General features: G+C 43.0%; 1 protein-coding gene across 2 annotated transcripts in view; it reads right to left on the minus strand.

The window, feature by feature from the left end:
- TAOK1 (TAO kinase 1) overlaps window positions 1-26,702 on the minus strand; it is a 613,695-nt gene that overhangs the window by 231,941 nt on the left and 355,052 nt on the right. For both annotated transcript variants that reach the window (XM_053706161.1, XM_053706162.1), the window contains exon 10: window positions 1,293-1,386. In XM_053706161.1, coding sequence (XP_053562136.1) covers window positions 1,293-1,386 — 94 coding nt within the window. The remainder of the gene's footprint in view (window positions 1-1,292; window positions 1,387-26,702) is intronic.

Below are 26,702 nucleotides of genomic sequence, written 5' to 3' on the forward strand. Positions count from 1 at the left end.
CCCCAAATAGGTACTCACGGTTCCTGAAGTCCGGCGGAGGTCTTCTTCCAGGCGGGTCAATCATCTTCTTTCTTCAACCACAGTGAAGGCGGTGCGGAGCGGTGCTCCCAGATATGGTGATCCTTGGCAGTGGTGGTCCTCGGTGGCTTGGAGGCTCCTCTTCATGCGATCGTCCGCCGCACACCGAAGATTAAATGCAAGGTACCCCATATTTATTGGGGTACCTTGCATTACTATTGGCTGAAACTTTTGAAATCAGCCAAAAGGATGAGAGCTACTGAAATCTTATTTGCTGATTTCAAAATTTCAGCCAATAGGAATGCAAGGTACCCCAAATTGATTGCGGTACCTTGCATTCAATCTTCAGTTTACGATGGACATCGGATGAAGAGGAGCCTCCATGCCACCGAGCAAGGCCGCCACTGCCGAGGACCACGCAGAGGACTGCCGCCTCCGATCGAGGGATCGGGAACACAGCTCTGCACCTCCGCTCCACGCCGCCTTCACTCCTAGTGAAGATCGAAGATGATGGATCCGTCTGGAAGAAGACCTTCTTCGCCGGACTTCAGGAACAGTGAGTACCTATTTGGGGCATAGGTTAAGGTTTTTTTATTTTAATTTTTGGGCTGTTTTTTTTTTTTTTTTTTTTTTTAGATTAGGGTTTTTATGGGCTAGAAAAAGAGCTGATTGCCCTTTTAAGGGCACTGAAAGAGCTGAATGCCCTTTTAAGGGCAATGCCCATACAAATGCACCTTTAGGGGCAATGGGTAGTTTAGTTTTTTTAGTGTTAGGTTTTTTTAATTTTAGGGGGTTTGGTGGGTGGGGGGTTTTTACTGTTAGGGGGGACTTAGTATTTTTTTTAGGTAAAAGAGCTGTTTAACTTAGGGCAATGCCCTACACAAGGTCATTTTAAGGGCTATTGGTAGTTTAGTATTAGATTAGGGCGTGTTTTTTTTGGTGGAAATTTTTTATTTTTATAGGGGTATTAGTTTAGATTTACATTTTTTATTTTGGATAGCTTTGTTTATTTTTTTGTACATTTAGCTTGGGGGTTTGTATTTTTTCAACATAGACTGGCCTCTGGGCCTAGTACATTAATAAACCTTAAAAAGCAAATTCTCATACATTTTATACTCTGTAGTTGGTAAAAAAAAAGTAATTGGAACCACATAAAAGGAAAAACAATTTTACAGTATACTGTCCCTTTAATTATGCCTCTATATATATTTTTTAAAAACCACAACAAGAACAGAAAATACTAAGAAACATTTTTAGCCATGTGTAATACTCACCATTCATTAGACTGAAGTGAGGGGGAGTCATTCTGCGCTATGTGATATAAGGCACTCATTGCATTCATATTAAACAATGGAGGTTTCCTTTCAGCTGTGGGTTAAAAAGAACAAAGTTTGATACTGACAACATAAATGTATGTAAAAAAACGCCATATTTTAGTGAACGTGCTCATTAAAACATAAATTATACTTACCTGATAATTTCCATCTGTGGGAGGAGAGTCCATTGCTTCATTCATTACTTGTGGGAATTAAGAGCCTGGCCACCTGGAGGAGGCAAAGACACCCCAGCCAAAGGCTTAAATACCTTCCCCACTCCCCTCATCCCCCAGTCATTCTGCCGATGGAACAAGGAACAGTAGGAGAAATATCAGGGTATAAATGGTGCCAGAAGAATAAAATCAAAATTTAGGTCCACCCACTGGAGAAACGGGCAGGAGCAGTGGACTCTCCTCCCACAGATGGAAATAAAATGATCAGGTAAGCATAATTTATGTTTTTCATCTTAATGGGAGGAGAGTCCACTGCTTCATTCATTACTTGTGGAAACAAATACCCAAGCTCTAGAAGACACTGAATGAAAAAAACGGGAGGGTAAAAGGAGGCGGACCCTAAACTGAGGCCACAGCCTGCAGAACCTTCCTCCCAAAAGCTGTTTCCACCGAAGCAAAAACATCAAATATGTAAAATTTTGCAAAAGTATGTAAAGAAGACCAAGTCGCCGCCTTACTAATATGCTCCAAAGAAGCCTCGTTCTTAAAGGCCCAAGAAGAGGCCACAGCCCTAGTTGAGTGAGCCGTACTCCTCTGAGGAGGCTTATGTCTCGCTGTCTCATAGGCCAGACGGATAATTCTCCTCAACCAAAAAGACAGTGAAGTGGAAGAAGCCCACTGCCCCCTGCGCTTCGACGAAGACGAAGTCTGTCTGAATTCCTTTGTGGCCTGAAGATAAAACTTGAAGGCCCGAACCACGTCCAAATTATGAAGTAACCTTTCCTTTGATGATGAAGGGTTAGGACACAAAGAAGGAACTACTATTTCCTGATTGATGTTACGATTCGACACAACCTTGGGAAGAAAACCCAATCCAGTGTGAAGAACAGCCTTATCAGTGTGAAAAAACAGGTAAGGAGGCTCCCATTGGAAGGCCGCTAACTCAGAGAATCTGAGAGCTTATGCAATAGCCAGTAGGAATAGGACCTTCCAGGAAAGAATTTTAATATTAAGCAGATGCATAGGCTCAAATGGAGCCCTCTGCAAAATCCTAAGGACCAAATTTAAGCTCCAAGGAGGAGCAGAATTTCTAAAGACAGGTCTGATCCTAGACAGAGCCTGAACAAAGGACTGAATATCAGGAAGCTCCGCTAGCTTCTTGTGTAATAGTACAGATAAAGCCGAAATCTTTAAGGAACTGGCAGCAAGACCCTTATCCAGTCCATCCTAGAGAAAGGTCAGAATCGTGTATACTCTAACCTTGTGCCAGGGATATCCACGTTCCTCACACCAGGACAAGTAGGTCCTCCACACCTTATGACACATGCGCCGAGTGACCGGCTTCCTGGATTGAATTAGAGAATCAATCACTCTCTCTGAAAATCCGCTCTTGGAAAAGACTAGACGTTAAATCTCCACGCAGTCAGCCTCAGAGAATCGAGATTTTGGTGTAGAAATGGACCCAGAACCAGCATATCTCTGCGACAGGCTAAACTCCATGGAGGAGATAAGGACATCCCCACCAGATCCGCAAACCACGTCCTCCGCGGCAACAACGGAGCAATCAGAATAGCTAAAGCTTGCTCCTGCTTGATGCGGGCCACTACATAAGGTAGAAGTGGCAACAGGGAAAATGTAAAGTAGATTGAACTCCCAGGACACCGCTAAGGCATTTATCAGCTCTGCCTGGGGATCCCTGGACCGCAACCGTATCTGGGTAGCTTGAAGTTGAGTATGGACGCCATGAGGTTTATCTCCGGCATCCCCCATCTGTTGCAGATCTCCGCAAACACCTTGGGATGAAGAGACCATTCTCCTGGATGAAACAATGGTCTGCTGAAAAAATCCGCTTCCCAGTTGTCCACACCCGGAATGTGGATCACTGAGAGCGAACAATTGTGGTTCTCTGCCCATTCCAGAATCTGAGATACTTCCCTCAATGCTAGGGAGCTTCTCGTTTTCTTCTGATGGTTTGTGTAAGCCACAGAGGGAAAGTTGTCCGACTGGAATCTGATGAATCGGGACGACCCCAGGAGGGGCCAAGCCCTCAGAGCGTTGAATATTGCCCGGAGTTCCAGAATATTTATCGGTAACTCGACTCCTCTAGAGTCCACATGCCCTGTGCCTTTCTGGCACCCCAAACAGCTCCCCATCCTGATAGACTTGCATCCGTGGTCACAATCTCCCAGGATGGTCTCAGGAAGGATGTTCCCTGGGACAATTGTCCCGGACGGATCCACCAAGAGAGGGATTCCCTCGTTCGAATGTCCAGAGATATCTGTTGGGATAGATAGTGATTGCTGTTCCATTGTCTCAACATGCACAACTGAATAGGCCTGAGATGGAACCTGGTGTATGGAATGACATGTATGCTGGATGCCATGAGTTCAATCACCTACATACACCTGGCCGCAGATGTCCTTGAGGAGGTCTGAAGGGCAAGACAGCTGGACGCAATCTTGCAACGTCTCTGATCTGTCAAGAATATCTTCATGGATAAGGAATCTATTATTGTTCCCCAGGAATTCCACTCTGGTGCTGGAAAGCAGCAAACTCTTTCCTTCATTTATCTTCCATCCGTGGGATCGAAGGAGAAGAACCCTTGAGTGTTCCTCCGCGAGACTGTAGGACGGAGTCTGGACCAGGATATCGTCCAGATAAGGAGCCACTGCAAGACCTCTGGCTCTAGCCACCATGAGCAGTGCTCCCAGAACCTTTGTAAAGACTCTTGGGCTAGTCACTAGACCGAACGGTAGGGCTAAAAACTGGAAGTGTTGGTCGAGAAATGCAAATCTTAGGAACCTGAAGTGATTCCTGTGGATTGGTACGTGAAGGTAAGCATCCTTCAAATCTATTGTCATCATGAATTGTCCCTCTTGAACTAGGGGCAGAATCGACCTGATCGTCTCCATATTGAACAATGGGACTGACAGAAACTTGTTTAGACACTTTAGGTCCAGAATTGGGCGAAACGTACCCTCCTTCTTTGGGACCACAAAAAGGTTTGAATAATAACCCAGACCTCTTTCTGCTAGAGGGATTGGGACGATTACTCCGAGAGAGGAGAGATCCCTGATGTATCCTAGGAAGGCGTCTCTCTTCTCTGGACTTGATGATAAGTTTGACAGGAGGAATCTGCCTATGGGCGGATGAGTCTTGAATCCTATCCTGTAACCTTGGGCTATGACCTCCAGAACCCAAGGGTCCTGAACGTCTCTTATCCAGGCCTCCGCAAAAAGAGATAGTCTGCCCCCTACGCGATCCAGAGACGGACCGGGGGCCGCCCCTTCATGCCGATTTGGTCTCGGGTGGCTTCTTGCTCTGCTTGGTTTTGTTCCAAGAGTAAGCTGGTTTCCAAGATCCCTTGGACTGCTCTGTTTTCGAGGCAGGCAGCTGGTGTTGAGACTTGTCTGAACGAAAGGGACGAAAAGTAGACCCTTTAGGCTTATTCTTCTTATCCTGCAGCAGGAAAGCACCCTTGCCACCCATGACCGTGGATATGATAGAGTCCAGGCCTGGACCAAAAAGAACCTTCCCTTTAAACGGGAGGGAAAGTAATCTAGACTTGGAAGTTATGTCAGCGGACCATGACTTTAACCACAGAGTCCTACGGGCTAAAACAAAAAAACCTGATGTCTTGGCATTCAGGCGAATAATCTGCATATTTGCATCACAGATGAACGAATGAGCTACCCTTGAGGCCTTAGTTCGTTCCTGGTGATAGAACCATCTAGCTTAGGAATGGCCTTCAACAGCTCAAGCTGCGAGTCCGGAACGGGGAATAGCTTTTTAAAAGAAGTAGAGGTGGAAAATGACTGACCAAGTATCTCCCATTCATTCTTAATAATATTAGCCATTTGAATAAAGACCGGAAAAGCCTGAGGCACCACCCTGTCCTTGTAAACCCCATCTAGCTTAGGGATCGAAGGTTCCACCGGTAGTTTCGGTTCAGGAACCTCCAACGTAGCAAGCACATCTTTCAGCAGAAAGCGCAAATGCTCCATTTTAAATTTAAAATCTGGCTCCTCCGTAGACGGAGGTCTAGAAGTCGCCAATTCCGACCCAGAAAAAACGTCCTCCAAAGAGCGGGAGTCGTCTTCATCATCTGATAATCTGTCCGAGACATCCAGAGGAGTAGATGACCCCTGGGACGTATAGCTATGTTTCACCTTTCACTTGCGCTTAGCAGGGTGTGGTAAGACATTGAAGGCCGCAGAAACCGCCGTTTGTAATTGATTAGTGAAATCTGGTGGCCAAAGGGCCCCTTCCGCAGGAGCCCTGGGGAGCAGCATGTGCAATCGGAGATAAGTGTAGGGAACGCACCTCGCGGGACAGAGAACCCTCAAAGGTGGATGGCTCAGTAGTACTAAATATCTTATTCTTTTTAGATACTGCAATTTTATCAAAGCATGTGGAACAAAGTTGGGCAGGCAGATCAACCGGAACTTCCTCACAATAGACAAAGTTATTTGCTTTAATTAAAAAGGGAGTACCCTCTAACACATCACAGTCCTCCATACCTTGCACTTTTATTCTGGACTAGATAGAAATTAAATGGCACCTTTATATTCCAATGGCCTGGGCACTCACCACCTCCTATGACCCGGACCACAGAGAACCGCTTTGTCTCCTACAACCGCCGGTCAAGATAGAGGAAGTTAAAGAGGTCACACCCGGTCACATGGAGTGCCATGCAGGAACGCCCCTGCACTAGAGAAGACGCTCCAAAAAAGGCCTGCGTTGATCTCTCTCTAAGACAACTGACTGTTCACACACTGATAGAGCCTCATCTCACACATGTCGCAGCATTAAACACAATAATAAAAATATTATGCACAAATCCCCCCTTGTTCAATAACCCCCTTTCCGAGGGTATTACCCTTGATTCTATACAGATAAAAGGAGACACACTGTGACCCTGTCTTCTTACGTTATCATGTGTGTATAAATTAAACGATCTTACCAGAATCTATGCCGTGGAACAGGAACACGGCCTTTCAAGTGTGACAGGGTAGTAGCATCGCTCCTGACATAGACTTGAGAGCAGAAAAGCAGGCAGCGGAACTCCTCAACGCTGATTGCTTATGGAGCTGTTAATCTGAGTCAGGATGGTTTCACAGAAAGTCTCTCCCTGCATCTCCGGACTCTTAACATTCATCCATGCTCTCACTGAGAGGCTGACAGGACTACTTAAAACTCCAGTCCCATTTCGAAGAGTATTACCCTCCATAAGAGACTACTCCGAATCTTCTGACACTTCTCTGTCAACCTCCTGTGACGAAAGGCAAAGAATGACTGGGGGATGAGGGGAGTGGGGAAGGTAATTAAGCCTTTGGCTGGGGTGTATTTGCCTCCTCCTGATGGCCAGGTTCTTAATTCCCACAAGTAATGAATGAAGCAGTGGACTCTCCTCCCATTAAGATGGAAAAAGGTCATACATTACTAACCTCAGCCTATTTAAGCAAACACACCTCACACTAATTGCTTTCCCCATCCTCAAACTCCAAACATATATTCTCGACATTTAAGACGCTCCACTGCCCTCCTGTTCCTCCTCCACCATAGCCAATGAACCTGCATCTCACTTTCAGACAAAAAACAGAATTTATGTTTACCTGATAAATTACTTTCTCCAACGGTGTGTCCGGTCCACGGCGTCATCCTTACTTGTGGGATATTCTCTTCCCCAACAGGAAATGGCAAAGAGCCCAGCAAAGCTGGTCACATGATCCCTCCTAGGCTCCGCCTACCCCAGTCATTCGACCGACGTTAAGGAGGAATATTTGCATAGGAGAAACCATATGGTACCGTGGTGACTGTAGTTAAAGAAAATAAATTATCAGACCTGATTAAAAAAACCAGGGCGGGCCGTGGACCGGACACACCGTTGGAGAAAGTAATTTATCAGGTAAACATAAATTCTGTTTTCTCCAACATAGGTGTGTCCGGTCCACGGCGTCATCCTTACTTGTGGGAACCAATACCAAAGCTTTAGGACACGGATGAAGGGAGGGAGCAAATCAGGTCACCTAAATGGAAGGCACCACGGCTTGCAAAACCTTTCTCCCAAAAATAGCCTCAGAAGAAGCAAAAGTATCAAACTTGTAAAATTTGGTAAAAGTGTGCAGTGAAGACCAAGTCGCTGCCCTACATATCTGATCAACAGAAGCCTCGTTCTTGAAGGCCCATGTGGAAGCCACAGCCCTAGTGGAATGAGCTGTGATTCTTTCGGGAGGCTGCCGTCCGGCAGTCTCGTAAGCCAATCTGATGATGCTTTTAATCCAAAAAGAGAGAGAGGTAGAAGTTGCTTTTTGACCTCTCCTTTTACCGGAATAAACAACAAACAAGGAAGATGTTTGTCTAAAATCCTTTGTAGCATCTAAATAGAATTTTAGAGCGCGAACAACATCCAAATTGTGCAACAAACGTTCCTTCTTTGAAACTGGTTTCGGACACAGAGAAGGTACGATAATCTCCTGGTTAATGTTTTTGTTAGAAACAACTTTTGGAAGAAAACCAGGTTTAGTACGTAAAACCACCTTATCTGCATGGAACACCAGATAAGGAGGAGAACACTGCAGAGCAGATAATTCTGAAACTCTTCTAGCAGAAGAAATTGCAACTAAAAACAAAACTTTCCAAGATAATAACTTAATATCAACGGAATGCAAGGGTTCAAACGGAACCCCCTGAAGAACTGAAAGAACTAAATTGAGACTCCAAGGAGGAGTCAAAGGTTTGTAAACAGGCTTAATTCTAACCAGAGCCTGAACAAAGGCTTGAACATCTGGCACAGCGGCCAGCTTTTTGTGAAGTAACACAGACAAGGCAGAAATCTGTCCCTTCAGGGAACTTGCAGATAATCCTTTTTCCAATCCTTCTTGAAGGAAGGATAGAATCCTAGGAATCTTAACCTTGTCCCAAGGGAATCCTTTAGATTCACACCAACAGATATATTTTTTCCAAATTTTGTGGTAAATCTTTCTAGTTACAGGCTTTCTGGCCTGAACAAGAGTATCGATAACAGAATCTGAGAATCCTCGCTTCGATAAGATCAAGCGTTCAATCTCCAAGCAGTCAGCTGGAGTGAAACCAGATTCGGATGTTCGAACGGACCCTGAACAAGAAGGTCTCGTCTCAAAGGTAGCTTCCAAGGAGGAGCCGATGACATATTCACCAGATCTGCGTACCAAGTCCTGCGTGGCCACGCAGGAGCTATCAAGATCACCGACGCCCTCTCCTGATTGATCCTGGCTACCAGCCTGGGGATGAGAGGAAACGGCGGGAACACATAAGCTAGTTTGAAGGTCCAAGGTGCTACTAGTGCATCCACTAGAGCCGCCTTGGGATCCCTGGATCTGGACCCGTAGCAAGGAACTTTGAAGTTCTGACGAGAGGCCATCAGATCCATGTCTGGAATGCCCCACAGCTGAGTGACTTGGGCAAAGATTTCCGGATGGAGTTCCCACTCCCCCGGATGCAATGTCTGACGACTCAGAAAATCCGCTTCCCAATTTTCCACTCCTGGGATGTGGATAGCAGACAGGTGGCAGGAGTGAGACTCCGCCCATAGAATGATTTTGGTCACTTCTTCCATCGCCAGGGAACTCCTTGTTCCCCCCTGATGGTTGATGTACGCAACAGTTGTCATGTTGTCTGATTGAAACCGTATGAACTTGGCCCTCGCTAGCTGAGGCCAAGCCTTGAGAGCATTGAATATCGCTCTCAGTTCCAGAATATTTATCGGTAGAAGAGATTCTTCCCGAGACCAAAGACCCTGAGCTTTCAGGGATCCCCAGACCGCGCCCCAGCCCATCAGACTGGCGTCGGTCGTGACAATGACCCACTCTGGTCTGCGGAATGTCATCCCTCGTGACAGGTTGTCCAGGGACAGCCACCAACAGAGTGAGTCTCTGGTCCTCTGATTTACTTGTATCTTCGGAGACAAGTCTGTATAGTCCCCATTCCACTGACTGAGCATGCACAGTTGTAATGGTCTTAGATGAATGCGTGCAAAAGGAACTATGTCCATTGCCGCTACCATCAACCCGATCACTTCCATGCACTGAGCTATGGAAGGAAGAGGAACGGAATGGAGTATCCGACAAGAGTCTAGAAGTTTTGTTTTTCTGGCCTCTGTCAGAAAAATCCTCATTTCTAAGGAGTCTATTATTGTTCCCAAGAAGGGAACCCTTGTTGACGGAGATAGAGAACTCTTTTCCACGTTCACTTTCCATCCGTGAGATCTGAGAAAGGCCAGGACAATGTCCGTGTGAGCCTTTGCTTGAGGAAGGGACGACGCTTGAATCAGAATGTCGTCCAAGTAAGGTACTACAGCAATGCCCCTTGGTCTTAGCACAGCTAGAAGGGACCCTAGTACCTTTGTGAAAATCCTTGGAGCAGTGGCTAATCCGAAAGGAAGCGCCACGAACTGGTAATGTTTGTCCAGGAATGCGAACCTCAGGAACCGATGATGTTCCTTGTGGATAGGAATATGTAGATACGCATCCTTTAAATCCACCGTGGTCATGAATTGACCTTCCTGGATGGAAGGAAGAATAGTTCGAATGGTTTCCATCTTGAACGATGGAACCTTAGGAAACTTGTTTAAGATCTTGAGATCTAAGATTGGTCTGAACGTTCCCTCTTTTTTGGGAACTATAAACAGATTGGAGTAGAACCCCATCCCTTGTTCTCTTAATGGAACGGGATGAATCACTCCCATTTTTAACAGGTCTTCTACACAATGTAAGAATGCCTGTCTTTTTATGTGGTCTGAAGACAACTGAGACCTGTGGAACCTCCCCCTTGGGGGAAGTCCCTTGAATTCCAGAAGATAACCTTGGGAGACTATTTCTAGCGCCCAAGGATCCAGAACATCTCTTGCCCAAGCCTGAGCGAAGAGAGAGAGTCTGCCCCCCACCAGATCCGGTCCCGGATCGGGGGCCAACATTTCATGCTGTCTTGGTAGCAGTGGCAGGTTTCTTGGCCTGCTTTCCCTTGTTCCAGCCTTGCATTGGTCTCCAAGCTGGCTTGGCTTGAGAAGTATTACCCTCTTGCTTAGAGGACGGAGCACTTTGGGCTGGTCCGTTTCTACGAAAGGGACGAAAATTAGGTTTATTTTTTGCCTTGAAAGGCCGATCCTGAGGAAGGGCGTGGCCCTTACCCCCAGTGATATCCGAGATAATCTCTTTCAAGTCAGGGCCAAACAGCGTTTTCCCCTTGAAAGGAATGTTAAGTAGCTTGTTCTTGGAAGACGCATCAGCCGACCAAGATTTCAACCAAAGCGCTCTGCGCGCCACAATAGCAAACCCAGAATTCTTAGCCGCTAACCTAGCCAATTGCAAAGTGGCGTCTAGGGTGAAAGAATTAGCCAATTTGAGAGCATTGATTCTGTCCATAATCTCCTCATAAGGAGGAGAATCACTGTCGACCGCCTTTATCAGCTCATCGAACCAGAAACATGCGGCTGTAGCGACAGGGACAATGCATGAAATTGGTTGTAGAAGGTAACCCTGCTGAACAAACATCTTTTTAAGCAAACCTTCTAATTTTTTATCCATAGGATCTTTGAAAGCACAACTATCCTCTATGGGTATAGTGGTGCGTTTGTTTAAAGTGGAAACCGCTCCCTCGACCTTGGGGACTGTCTGCCATAAGTCCTTTCTGGGGTCGACCATAGGAAACAATTTTTTAAATATGGGGGGAGGGACGAAAGGAATACCGGGCCTTTCCCATTCTTTATTAACAATGTCCGCCACCCGCTTGGGTATAGGAAAAGCTTCTGGGAGCCCCGGCACCTCTAGGAACTTGTCCATTTTACATAGTTTCTCTGGGATGACCAACTTGTCACAATCATCCAGAGTGGATAATACCTCCTTAAGCAGAATGCGGAGATGTTCCAACTTAAATTTAAATGCAATCACATCAGGTTCAGCTTGTTGAGAAATGTTCCCTGAATCAGTAATTTCTCCCTCAGACAAAACCTCCCTGGCCCCATCAGACTGAGTTAGGGGCCCTTCAGAAATATTAATATCAGCGTCTTAAAGCCTTAAAAGTATTGCACACCAAATTTGGAAGCTTTAACCCTTAAAATAACGGAACCGGAGCCGTTTTGAACTTTAACCCCTTTACAGTCCCTGGTATCTGCTTTGCTGAGACCCAACCAAGCCCCAAGGGGAATACGATACCAAATGACGCCTTCAGAAAGTCTTTTCTAAGTATCAGAGCTCCTCTCACATGCGACTGCATGCTATGCCTCTCAAAAACAAGTGCGCAACACCGGCGCGAAAATGAGGCTCTGCCTATGCTTTGGGAAAGCCCCTAAAGAATAAGGTGTCTAAAACAGTGCCTGCCGATATTATTATATCAAAATACCCAGATAAAATGATTCCTCAAGGCTAAATATGTGTTAATAATCAATCGATTTAGCCCAAAAAAAGTCTACAGTCTTAATAAGCCCTTTTTGAAGCCCTTATTTACAATCATAATAAACATGGCTTACCGGATCCCAGAGGGAAAATGACAGCTTCCAGCATTACATCGTCTTGTTAGAATGTGTCATACCTCAAGCAGCAAGAGACTGCTCACTGTTCCCCCAACTGAAGTTAATTGCTCTCAACAGTCCTGTGTGGAACAGCCATGGATTTTAGTGACGGTTGCTAAAATCATTTTCCTCATACAAACAGAAATCTTCATCTCTTTTCTGTTTCTGAGTAAATAGTACATACCAGCACTATTTCAAAATAACAAACTCTTGATTGAATAATAAAAACTACAGTTAAACACTAAAAAACTCTAAGCCATCTCCGTGGAGATGTTGCCTGTACAACGGCAAAGAGAATGACTGGGGTAGGCGGAGCCTAGGAGGGATCATGTGACCAGCTTTGCTGGGCTCTTTGCCATTTCCTGTTGGGGAAGAGAATATCCCACAAGTAAGGATGACGCCGTGGACCGGACACACCTATGTTGGAGAAAACTAAAAAGGCAAGACAATGACTGTAACTTACTATAAACACACCCCATATATCCCGAACATATCCAACTGCCACCCTGAGGTGCTTTATACCTGTGACGGATTTATTAAACCTCTCTATCTATTGGCATATTTTGCTCCTTGTTAAAACATAAGTCCAATCTTGAAAATGCCTTTCCTTGATCAAGCTTCTTTCTCCGTTGTTTAAATTCTCAACTTCCTCTTGCAACTTTTTGAACAACAGTCTTAAAGACTTTCAATCACCCAACTCCTTGTTTGACCTTCCACAGCAACGCTCTATTGAGGCTGCCCTCTCTAAAGATGTAAATTATTTGCTCAAAGACAAAGTCAGCAGACAGTGCTCACTATTTTTTTCCCCTTGACTTTTCTGTTGCCTTTGTTACGGTTATCCACAGTATCCTATTGAACATTTTCGGCTTCCAAGTTATGTATGACTCCACACCCTTTCACAAACTAAAAAGTATTTATCTATGTCTAACCTTTCATTCTCTGGTATCTCCTCACCAGTGACGTGCAGTGACGTCAGAGGATGGTGAGGCAGTGGCTAGGATACGCCTTCATTCTTTAGATATCCTTTGTTGAAGAAATAGCAATGCACATGGGTGAGCCAATCACATGAGGTATCTATGTGCAGCCACCAATCAGCAGCTACTGAGCATATTTAGATATGATTTTCAACAAAGGACATCAAAAGAATAAAGAAAATTAGATATTAGATGTAAATTGTAAAGTTATTTAAATTTGCATATGGGTTTCATATGGGTTTCATGTCCCTTTAAATGGTGTCTTGGAAAACTGGTCAACTTAGTAAACATCTGATTTTAGTCTAAAAGGATTGTAACAGAAACTCTTGACAGATAACACAATGCTTGCTCTGATTATGAGATCTAGAAATCCATGCCCATTAAAATATGTTTAAAACATACATTTTACTTTAATGCTGCAAATTATGCTTATAGATTCTTTCATTACATAAGGGATGAGAGTCAGAGGGGGAGGAAGAGAGACAGAGAGAGAAAGAGACCATGGGGGAGAACAACACATAAGGAGAGAGATGGATAGAGAGAGAGACACACACACACAAAGGGGGGGGGGGGCCACTGCATTTTAAAGTAATAAAACATCAGAGCTACAGAGAGTTCAGAAAATTAGTCTATAATTTAGTGTGAAGTACAGAGGCAAGCTGCTAAGTTAGTGGGTGTAAAGTTTGAGTAAACAAAATACAAAAACGACCCTGCTATAAAAGAGTAAACAAACACTAAACCACATTCATTAAATTATCATTTTCACTAACAGAATCTTTCAGTAAAATCTTACTTTAACAAGATGTGGATGAAACACTGCTCTCTGTGCCTCTTTTCCTGCTCTGTAAGGATTCAGGAAGTGACAGTGGCACATTCCACTGCACTTAGAGGGGAAGAACAGAACTCTCTTTTTCACTTTAGCAAAGCTAGCAGGTTCACAGGACAGCAACAAAATATATGAAAGTTGTTTTTTTGCGTTTTTGTTTTGTTTTATATGATTTAACATCCAGCCCCAACCCTATGTTCCACTTACTAATGCCTCTCACTGGATTGGTTCAGCCCAAATAGGACTGCCTCAAATAAGCAGTTAATGGGCCATGCAATGATCTTAACCACTTGCATCCAGTAGATGGCGCAGCATGTTGTGTAATGGTGGGCAGACCTGATTGTGCCTCTTCATTGCACAACATATAGCTGTGAGAAAAAAAAATGCTGGGGGAAAAAATGTACAATTTTTTTTTTAAAGCCAATAAAAAAATATATATTTTTGCCCATATGAGAGGTGAAGCACTGCCTCACCTGCCTCTAGTGACTGCACATCACTGCTCCTCACCATCCCTTCCATTACCTCCTCACCACCCTTTCCATAATCTCTTTTCTGGGAATCCAGCGTTTCTCAATATATACTTGTTCACACAGGAATTGTACAAAAGTATGTGAACACCTAATCATCAAACCTGTATGAGCTTGGTGGACATCCCATTTCAAAAGCATTAATATGGTGTTGCCCCAGCCACCACTTTCCACAAGATTTTGGAGTGAGTCTTTAAGAATTTGTGCCCAGTCAGCCATAACAGCACTTGAGAGGTTAGACATTGATGTTGGACAAGGTTTGGCTCACAATCAGCATTCCAGGTCATCCCAAAGGTGTTTAATGGAGTTGAGGTCAGAGTTTGGTGCAGGTCACTCCAGTTCCTCCACACCATACTCATCAAACCGTGTCTTAATGAACCTCTCATTGTGTACATGGACACAGAAATATTGAAACAGGTAAGGGCATTCGCCAAACTGTTGTCACGAAGCTGGAATCACCCAATTTCCTAAAATGTCTTTGTATCATGTAGCATTAAGATGATCCATCACTAGAACTAGCCTATCCAAAACACTGAAAAACTGCCCAGCCCATTATCAGGGGAACATAAATCCATGGATTTTTTTTTTTTTTTTTTTTAATAAAATCCTTAATCCAAAGTCTATTCATACAGAAATAAGGATTTGTGTTTAGTGATGTAGCATGAGGCTATATATTCATGGCTGCAATACTTCATTTTTGGGTACATTAATTCCATTAATCCATTCACAATGTCACTTCTTGACTTTGTAGTAGGGCTGGGCGATATGGAATTTTTTTTAAATCGCAATGTTTTAAAAATAACTGTTAAACATACATTTCTCACTAAAAAAATGCATTAAATGTTAATTAATTGTATAGCAGGTGCTTTAAATACCTGCATTAGGGTCTGTTTGTCAGAAATAATTTAGAACAAAACAAACTGACATTTTCAAATTCCCAAGATTCCATTTTAACTGAAGAAAGGCAAGTGACATAGCTTATGCCCAGGATACTCTGACAGGTGTGTACATAAGTGTGAGATATTCCTTATTAATACGGAGGTAAAACCGATTATAAATGCAAGCAGAGTGCAGACACAGCAAATCCTCCTGCTTTGTATGTGAGCTGGGAACAGGGGAGAGCACTAAATGAAGCAAATGCTGTGCAAGGATGGGGTTAAATCTGATTCATAATTGCTGAGATTATAGAGTGCTCCACAAGGTTCTGGTTCCGATGTCAGGGTTACGCTTCCCCTGTTAGCTCAGCCTGTACACGCACCCAGTGATCATGCAGAAGGTGGAGCTGGACTCCAGACTTACAAGCTCTAGTCCAGACAGCCATAGTGAGAGGGGAGAGAAGGTACTTGCACAGATACGGTTTACTCAGCAGCGGAGAGCTAGCCTATATGAGCCCCCTCCTTTATGTCATAGGGGCGGGGCTAAAAATTGCATACTGTCGCGGTTTTAAAACTGCGGCGATTAATCGCGGTTTAAAACCGCATCCGCGATTAATCGTGCAGTCCTACTTTGTAGTTAAAAAAAAAAAAAAAAGTGAATTTGTGTCTGCAGAAATAACATGCCTCACTTTGCCAAGCAGCTAAATCCCTTTTACTGTATATATAACAGAGGGTATAGGGTTTCATTGAGATGAAAGTCCCAGATCAATTAGCTGAATAGAAATACCAGCTATTACCCCATAATAAAGTTTTCATTATTACTAAAATAAGTATAGTCTATGTAATAAAGGTGGTATTAGTCTGTTACATGTGTATGTCCCCTGGCTATGATGTACCTCAAAATTGGTGTATCTACTAATAAATGAAGAAAATGAGTCACTCTGAATCACACAGTCTTGTGTAACTGGGGTTTATTGGACAATGCCAAAAGTCACAGACAGTAACGCCTGACGTGTTTCGCGCATGCTCTTCATCAGAGCTACTACTACTACTACTACCTACTAATAGCCTGTGGGCTATGTGAGTGCAAAAAAATGGCTGCACTAACCTCAGATGCACCCAATCTACCGTTCATAGTGGATGCAGAAAAGACAGCATCTGGTAGAAAGTCCATCCAGTGCTGTGTACATCACTGCAGAGGATCTATGTAAGGAGTATATAAACAATCCAACAGGAGAAGACTAGGGGAACGGTTCCTGTGACACCTGTGGCAGGCTTGTGACTAACACTTTCACTGAGAGTGATTATGTCACTACCTAATACTCCAATCTCCCCTCTGTCTCTCAGTAGCAGCTCTCTGAAGGGAAAAAGTAAATTTATGCTTACCTGATAAATTAATTTCTTCTATGGTAAGACGAGTCCACGGATACATCCTTTACTTGTGGGATATTATCCTCCTGCTAACAGGAAGTGGCAAAGAGCACCACAGCAGAGCTGTCTATATAGCTACTACCTTAGCTCCACCCCCAGTAATTTGACCGAAGGTACAGGAAGAAAAAGAAGAAACTACAAGGTGCAGAGGTGACTGAAGTTTAAATCAAAAAAATATAATCCGTCTTAAAATGACAGGGCGGGCCGTGGACTCGTCTTACCATAGAAGAAATTAATTTATCAGGTAAGCATAAATTTCCTTTTCTTCTATAAGGTAAGATGAGTCCACGGATTCATCCTTTACTTGTGGGATACAATACCAAAGCTACAGGACACGGATGAACGGGAGGGACAAGACAGATGGTTAAACAGAAGGCACCACTGCTTGAAGAACTTTTCTCCCAAAAATAGCCTCCGAAGAAGCAAAATGATCAAATTTGTAAAATTTGGAAAAGGTATGAAGCAAAGAACAAGTCGCAGCCTTACAAATCTGGAAAATGTATGAAGTGAAGACCAAGTCACAGCCTTACAAATCTGTTCAACAGAAGCATCATTTTTAAAAGCCCATGTGGAAGACACCTCTCTAGTAGAGTGAGCTGTAATTCTTTCAGGAGGCTGCTGTCCAGCATTCTCGTATGCCAAACGGATGATGCTTTTCAGCCAAAAGGCAAGAGAGGTAGCCGTAGCTTTTTGACCTCTACGTTTTCCAGAATAGACAACAAACAAAAAAGATGTTTGACGGAAATCTTTGGTCGCTTGCAAGTAAAACTTCAAAGCACGAACCACGTCCAAGTTGTGCAACAGACGCTCCTTCTTAGAGGAAGGATTAGGACACAGAGAAGGAACAACAATTTCCTGATTGATATTCCTATTAGTAACAACCTTAGGAAGGAATCCAGGTTTGGTACACAAAACCACCTTATCAGCATGGAAAACAAGATAAGGCAAGTCGCATTGCAATGCAGATAGTTCAGAAACTCTTTGAGCCGAAGAGATAGCAACTACAAACAGAACTTTCCAAGATAGAAGCTTAATATCTATGGAATGCATAGGTTCAAACGGAACCCCTTGAAGAACTTTAAGAACTAAATTCAAACTCCATGGCGAGGCAACAGGTTTAAACACAGGCTTGATTCAAACTAAAGCCTGACAGAACTACTGAACGTCTGGAACATCTGCCAGACGTTTGTGCAGTAGAATTGATAAAGCAGATATCTGTCCCTTTAAGGAACTAGCTGATAGCCCCTTCTCCAATCCTTCTTAGAGAAAGGACAAAATCCTAGGAATCCTAATCTTACTCCATGAGTAGCCTTTGGATTCGCACCAATAAAGATATTTACGCCATATCTTATGATAAATTTTCCTAGTGACAGGCTTTCGAGCCTGAATCAAGGTATCTATGACCGACTCCGAGAAACCCCGCTTGGATAAGATCAATCGTTCAATCTCCAAGCAGTCAGCTGCAGAGAAACTAGATTTGGATACTGGAATGGACCTTGAGTCAGAAGGTCCTGTCTCAGTCCATGGTGGAAGAGATGACATGTCTACCAGGTCTGCATACCAAGTCCTGCGTGGCCACGCAGGTGCTATCAAAATCACCGAATCTCTCTCCTGTTTGATTCTGGCAATCAAATGAGGAAGGAGAGGAAATGGTGGAAACACATAAAGAAATTAAAAACTAATATTTTATCACATCTTTCACTTTACACTTCCTAGTACTTAGAGTAGGCAAAGAGAATGACTGGGGGTGGAGCTAAGGGAGCAGCTATATAGACAGCTCTGCTGTGGTGCTCTTTGCCACTTCCTGTTAGCAGGAGGATAATATCCCACAAGTAAAGGATGAATCCGTGGACTCGTCTTACCTTATAGAAGAAATAGGCCTCAATTCGGTCCAAGGAACTCTTTTAAAGAAGAATATGGAGCACCGCAATTCTTCACCTTAACGCTATGCAGGCAAAGAAAAGCCTAGAATACCAGAGAGGTGGGAGGGATTCATTGCTTTTAGAGAGTAATATTTGCCTCCTCCTAGTGGCCAGAAGTAAAATTCTATGAGAAAGAAATGAAAGAAAGAAAAAAACAGTGGTTCTTAAAAAGCATGAAATGTAAAACTAATAGCATTAATATGTATGGGAATCTGAAACATGGACATAGACTGGCCTATGTTTTGCAAACATGTAGTTTTTAATTTACATAATAAAGCTATTGGTTGTTATTGTATCTATCAGCGGTAATGATCCAGCCGCTTAGTGGTCTCCGAGTATTTTGTGAGTAGTGTAGTTTTCTACAGTGTCTCTCACAATTCCTATTTAATTTACCAGGACCGGTTCTACGGTGCAGTTCAAGTGACATTTTTAAAGTCCTTCTTCAGTACAACCAATAGTTCTGGCAATGTTAAACTATGAAGATTCCATGGCTGCTTACTAGATGTCATGCACCTGTTAGCCATGGTTGTGGCTAAAACTTGAACTCAATAATTAGTAGGGCTGTTCATATACTTTTAGCCATATAGTGTTTATGCTTGTTGAGTTCAAAAACCACTTCTATACTGACAATCTATCTTCTGCCACCTCATATCACTTCCTTCTAGGCAGTGTCACAGACTTTCTATTATCTATTCATGGATGGATTTCTTTAACCTGAAAAACATAATTTATGCTTACCTGATAAATTCATTTCTCTTGTGATGTATCGAGATATTCTCCTTCCCAACAGGAAGTGGCAAAGAGAGCACCCACAGCAGAGCTGCCTATATAGCTCCCCCCTTAACTCAACCCCCCAGTCATTTGACCAAAGGCTAGAAAGAAAAAGGAGAAACCATAAGAGTGCAGTGGTGACTGAAAGTTTCAAAAAATAAAAATACATATGCCTGTCTTAGAAAAACAGGGCGGGCCGTGGACTTGATACATCACAAGAGAAATTAATTTATCAGGTAAGCATAAATTATGTTTTCTCTTATAAGATGTATCAGAGTCCACGGATTCATCCATTACTTGTGGGATACCAATACCAAAGCTTTAGGACACGGATGAAGGGAGGGACAAGACAGGGACCTTTAAACAGAAGGCACCACTGCTTGCAAAGACCAAGTCGCCGCCTTACTAATCTGTTCAACAGAAGCGTCATTTTTAAAAGCCCATGTGGAAGCCACAGCTCTAGTAGAATGAGCAGTAATTCTTTCAGGAGGCTGCTGTCCAGCAGTCTCATAAGCCAAACGGATGATGCTTCTCAGCCAAAAAGAAAGAGAGGTAGCCGTAGCCATTTGACCTTTCCATTTACCAGAATAAACAACAAACAATGAAGATGTCTGCCGGAAATCTTTAGTTGCTTGTAAGTAGAATTTTAAAGCACGAACCACATCAAGATTGTGCAATAAACGTTCCTTTTTTGATGAAGGATTAGGACACAAAGAAGGAACAACAATCTCTTGATTGATATTCTTATTAGAAACAACCTTAGGGAGAAACCCAGGTTTGGTACGCAAAACCACCTTATCTGCATGAAAAACAAGGTAAGGGGAGTCACATTGTAAAGCAGATAGCTCAGAAACTCTTCGGGCTGAAGAGATAGCTACTAAAAACAAAACTTTCCAAGATAAAAGCTTAATATCTATGGAATGCATGGATTCAAAAGGAACCCCTTGAAGAACCTTAAGAACTAAATTTAAGCTCCAAGGCGGAGCAACCGATTTAAATACAGGCTTAATTCTGACCAAAGCCTGACTAAATGCTCTAACGTCTGTGACATCTGACAGACGTTTGTGTAGTAAAATAGACAAAGCAGAGATTTGTCCCTTTAGAGAACTAGCTGATAATCCCTTCTCCAAACCCTCTTGGAGAAAAGACAAAACTCTAGGAATCCTAACCTTACTCCAAGAGTAACCTTTGGATTCACACCAATAAAGATATTTGCTCCAAATCTTATGATAGATCTTCCTGGTGACAGGCTTTCTAGCCTGAATCAGGGTATCAATGACTGACTCATAAAAACCACGCTTTGCTAAAATCAAGCATTCAATTTCCAAGCAGTCAGACGCAGGGAAATTAGATTTGGATGCGAGAACGGACCCTGGAATAGAAGGTCCACTAGGTCTGCATACCAAGTCCTGCGTGGCCACGCAGGAGCTATCAGGATCACCAAAGCTCTCTCCTGCTTGATTCTGGCAACCAGACGTGGGAGGAGAGGAAACGGTGGGGATACATAAGCCAGATTGAAGGACCAAGGCACTGTTAGAGCATCTACCAGCACCGCCTTGAGATCCCGAGACCTGGACCCGTAACGAGGAAGTTTGGCATTCTGACGGGACGCCATCAGATTCAAATCTGGCGTGCCCCATAGCTGTATTAGCTGGGCAAACACCTCCAGATGAAGTTCCCACTCCCCCGGATGAAAAGTCTGACGACTCAGGAAATCCGCCTCCCAGTTCTCTACTCCTGGGATGTGGATCGCTGATAGATGGCAAGAGTGATCCTCTGCCCATCTAATTATTTTGGTTACTTCCATCATCGCTAGAGAACTCCTTGTTCCTCCCTGATGATTGATATAAGCTACAGTCGAGATGTTGTCCGACTGAAACCTGATGAATTTGGCCGCAGAAAGCTGAGGCCATGCCTGAAGCGTATTGAAAATCGCTCTCAGTTCCAGAATGTTTATCGGAAGAATCAATTCCTCCCAAGACCATAAGCCCTGAGCTTTCAGGGAGTTCCAGACTGCACCCCAACCTAACAGGCTGGCATCTGTTGTTACTATGAGCCACTCTGGCCTGTGGAAACAAATTCCCTGAGACAGGTGGTCCTGAGACAACCACCAGAGAAGAGAATCTCTGGTCTCCTGGTCCAGATGCAGTTGAGGAGATAAATCTGCATAATCCCCATTCCACTGTTCGAGCATGCTTAGTTGCAGTGGTCTGAGATGTAGGCGGGCAAAAGGAACTATATGTCCATAGCCGCTACCATAAGACCGATTACCTCCATACACTGAGCCACTGATGGCCGAGGAATGGAATGAAGAGCTCGGCAAGTGGTTAACATCTTCTCACTTCCGTCAGAAAAAATTTCATTTCCACCAAGTCTATCAGAGTTCCTAGAAAGGAAACTCTTGTTTGAGGGAAGAGAGAACTCTTTTTTTATGTTCACCTTCCACCCGTGAGATCTCAGAAAAGCCAACACGATGTCCTTATGAGATGTGGCCAGCTGGAAAGTTGAAGCCTGAATTAAGATGTCGTCCAGATAAGGCGCCACTGCTATGCCCCGTGGACGAAGAACCGCCAGAAGCGACCCTAGTACCTTGGTGAAAATTCTGGGAGCCGTGGCCAACCTGAAGGGAAGGGCCACAAACTGGTAATGCCTGTTTAGAAAGGCAAATCTGAGAAATTGATGATGATCTCTGTGAATAGGGATGTGTAGATAAGCATCCTTTAAATCCACGGTAGTCATATATTGACCTTCCTGGATCAGAGGAAGAATAGTCCGAATGGTCTCCATCTTGAAAGATGGAACTTTGAGGAACTTGCTTAGAATCTTGAGATCCAAGATTGGTCTGAAAGTTCCCTCTTTTTTGAGAACCACAAACAGGTTTGAGTAAAATCCTAGCCCCTGCTCCTCTCTTGGGACTGGGCGGATCACCCTAATGGTATATAGGTCTTCTACACAGCCCAAGCCTGAGCAAAGAGAGAGAGTCTGCCCCCTACTAGATCCGGTCCCGGATCGGGGGCAACCCCTTCATGCTGTCCTGGTGGCAGCAGCGGACTTCTTGGGCTGTTTACCCTTGTTCCATGTCTGGTTAGGTCTCCAGACTGACTTGGATTGTGCAAAATTTCCCTCCTGCTTTGAAGTAGAGGCAGTTGAAACGGGACCACTTTTAAAGTTCCGAAAGGAACGAAAATTATTTTGCTTAGCCCTTGTCTTAATTGATCTATCTTGAGGAAGGGCATGACCCTTCCCTCCAGTGATGTCTAAAATAATCTCTTTCAGTTCAGGGCGAAAAGGGTCTTTCCTTTGAAAGGGATGTTCAAAAGCTTAGATTTAGATGACACATCAGCAGACCAGGACTTAAGCCATAACGCCCTGCGTGCTAAAATGGCAAGACCTGAACTTTTTGCCACCAATTTAGCCAGTTGAAATGCGGCATCTGTAATAAAAGAATTAGCCAACTTAAGAGCCTTAATTCTATCCAAAATCTCTTCTAAAGGAGTCGCCATCTGAAGAGCCTCTTCTAGAGCCTCAAACCAGAAAGCAGCTGCAGTAGTTACAGGAACGATGCAAGCAATAGGTTGAAGAGAAAAACCTTGATGAACAAATATTTTCTTCAGAAGACCCTCTAATTTTTTATCCATAGGATCTTTGAAAGCACAACTGTCCTCAATAGGTATAGTTGTATGCTTAGACAGAGTAGAAATAGCTCCCTCCACCTTAGGAACAGTCTGCCATGAGTCCCGCAAGGTGTCAGATATAGGAAACATTTACAATATTTACAATCCTCTAAGGAACTGGAAAAACATCAGTGTAAACAGGAACCTCTAAATACTTATCCATTTTACACAATTTCTCTGGAACTACTATAGGGTCACAATCATCCAGAGTTGCTAATACCTCCTTAAGCAATAAACTGAGGTGTTCAAGTTTAAATTTAAAGGCCGTCATATCAGAATCTGTCTGAGGAAGCGTTTTTCCTGAATCAGAAATCTCTCCCTCAGATAACAAATCCCTCACCCCTTCAGAGCATTGTGAGGTCATATCAGATACGGCTACTAAAGCGTGAGATAGCTCAGTATTTTTCCTTAACCCAGAACTATCCCGCTTTCCTTGTAAACCAGGCAGTTTGGATAAAACCTCTGTGAGGGTTGTATTCATAACTGTGGCCATGTCATGCAAAGTAAATGAACCCGACACACTAGAGGTACCTGGCGTCACTTGTGCGGGCGTTACTGGTTGTGACACTTGTGGAGAGCTAGAAGGCGAACCCTCATTTGCATCTGACTGAGAATCACTTAAAGCTCTATTTTTAAATGCTAACATATGATCCTTATAATTTATAGACATATCAGTACATTTGGGACACATTCTAAGAGGGGGTTCCACAATGACTTCCAAACATATTGAACAAGGATTTTCCTTGGTATCAGACATGTTAAACAGGCTAGCAATGTAACAAGCAAGCTTGGAAAACACTTTAATCAAAGTAAAAAACACTTAGAAATAAAACGGTACTGTGGCTTTAAGAGAAAAAAAGCTGCACAAGTTCTGAAAAACAGTGTAAAAAAGCAGTAAACTGAACAAAATTTTTACAGTAGTATCTTACAGCCTTAGTAACTTTGCACAACTATGCAAATAACCAATTAACCCCTTAATGGCAAAACCGGATTGAAAAAACATCAAAACCGGTAAAAAAAACTTTCAGCACCCTGCCACAGCTCTGCTGTGGCTCCTACCTGCCCTTCAGAACGATTTGTGGGGAAAAACATCCTTTACAACCCTCAAACACAGCAGGAACCCTTGGAGAAGCAGTTGGATGTTTCACAGAAATAGAAAATGCACAACTGAGGCCGAAAATAGGCCTCTCCCACCTCACTCGTTTTTTGAGGCCTAGTAAAAGAAAACACCTGAGTGTTTTCTAATTAATCATGTGGGTTAAAAAACCCAAACACAAGCCACAATGACCCCTCAGTCCCTTACAAAAAACGTTTAAAAATGCTTTCCTTTTGAAAAATAAAAACGCTTTTATCTTTTAAAAATGGCGTCACCAGTAACAAACAAACAAGACCTTCAAGCAAGCTGAAACTTCTATGACTTTAATCAAAGTAAATCAAGTGAAATACAGCTTACCCTTCCCTCATGGGAATATTACCAGCCTTTTTCTAGAATTAACACAGTCTGTCTAGAAAAATATAGCCTGAACATACCTCATATGCAGCTTAGCATGCAAACCGTTCCCCCAACTGAAGTTTTCCAGTACTCTTCAGCCCTTGTGAGAACAGCAGTGGATCTTAGTTACAAAGTGCTAAGATCATAAACCTCCTTGCAGAAATCTTCATCCCTTTTCTGCCAGAGAGTAAATAGTACACACCGGTACCATTTAAAATAAAAAACTTTTGTTTGAGAAAATAAAAAACTAACATTTTTGTCACCACACTCATTACCATTTCCTAGCAGTTAGAGTAGGCAGCTCTGCTGTGGGTGCTCTCTTTGCCACTTCCTGTTAGGAAGAAGAATATCCCACAAGTAATGGATGAATCCGTGGACTCAATACATCTTACAAGAGAAATTAATTTATCCAAGACTGAACTGATGTCCACTTCTATCAACACTCCAACACTGGAAATATACATCATTGTTGATAACTCCACTATAACAACTTCACCTTGTTCCTGCTGCCTTGGAGCATTATATAACATTGTCTAAACATTTATCCCCGCCCCCTACATTCAATCTATCACCAAATCATGACTCTCAAGATACAACTATCTCTTGTTCATCCACTCACTCATCATAACATCCTCAATACTGCAATACCTTTCTAATTGGTTTACTACTTTTCAGTTTGTCCTAAATGTTTCTGTCAGACTTAACCACCACTCCCACTGTTGCATCTCTATCCCGGGCCCTACTCTGGCTTCTATTATACTTCACTGTCAAATTCAAAATTTTACGCCAACCTACAAAGCTCTTCACAACAAAACAACCTAATATCTCAAACCTTATCTTTGCATGCTATCATGGCGGTCTCCTTTGCTCTGTTTTGCCTCTGCCTACAAAGTCTGAACCTTTTCCTAAACATGCGTAATCCGTCATATCATGTTGGCCTGGGAGGAAGTGGTGGCTCAAATCTGATGTCATCGTAAACATAATATGCCCTGCGTGCACAACCGATATTAAACACTAAGCTAGGATACATGAAGAATAGATAACTAAATATAGTATATACTTAAGCAGTTTACGATGACATCAAATCACATCAATGACATCAAATGTTTACGATGACATCAGATTTGAGCCACCACTTCCTCCCAGGCCAACATGATATGACGGATTACGCATCTAAACAAATAACCAATTTATTAATAACAATTCCCACCACATAATAAATTATTTATTGGCCTAATATAAACAAATAATAACATGTCTAGTATGGTGTTTTTGATAACACCAAATAGGATGTACATAATTGTTTTCTATCTCAACATATTAACATTGAATCTGGGAGATACTATTCTCAGTGAATTCAAGTTAAGAATATATTACTTTGGATATTCTGTTGTCTCTGGAGAAAGAATATATATGATATAATAATGTTATTATTTTTAATTGATTGTTATATGGATATACATATGGATTATTTTTGATGTGTTATTCCAATATATTAACCTGATTTGTACATATATCCCCTTCTATCTGTATAGTGGTATTTTCCCAAGGGGGTGTGTAATTGGGTTGTTCTCTGATTGGTTGATTTTTGTTTTAAATATGGCAGCTGTGAGAGTTGTTTGTACAGCCTGATGAAACAGTGTTTTTACACTGAGAAACGCGTTGCTTTGTTTTAAACCTTTTTAATAAATTTTTAATATCAACTTCTCATTTGCTGCCTATTCACTTATGTGACCTCTACATTTGGCACCTTTTGGACATTTTACATCATCTGAGGGTGACCTGTATCCTGCAGGCCTATTACTACCATTTTGGGCCACACAGATTCATCCTCCATTTGGTTTCTCTGGACTCTCCCTGGTGAGACGAGGACTCCATTGACTACATTCCCATTGGGTCTACCGGACGACTAGTGGTTCCGGACTGCCTGTACTGCACATCAGTGCTTTACACCTTGTGAGTAAGATTCCTCTGTCTTATTGTTCTTTTATCCAAGCTATATTGATTTGAACTATGTGGCGCCCTATATTCCACCCTTTATAGACGTTTAGAATTAGCAGCAGGCTGTAACAGTAGGATGGTAATTAGAACAGAAGAGAAGGCAGATATGTTTATTCAGTGGGGAGGCGATTGTGCTTAGGCTTTACCTTGATGGGT

The sequence above is a fragment of the Bombina bombina genome, chromosome 3, assembly GCF_027579735.1.
Source record: "Bombina bombina isolate aBomBom1 chromosome 3, aBomBom1.pri, whole genome shotgun sequence".
NCBI classification, from domain to species: Eukaryota; Metazoa; Chordata; class Amphibia; order Anura; family Bombinatoridae; genus Bombina; species Bombina bombina.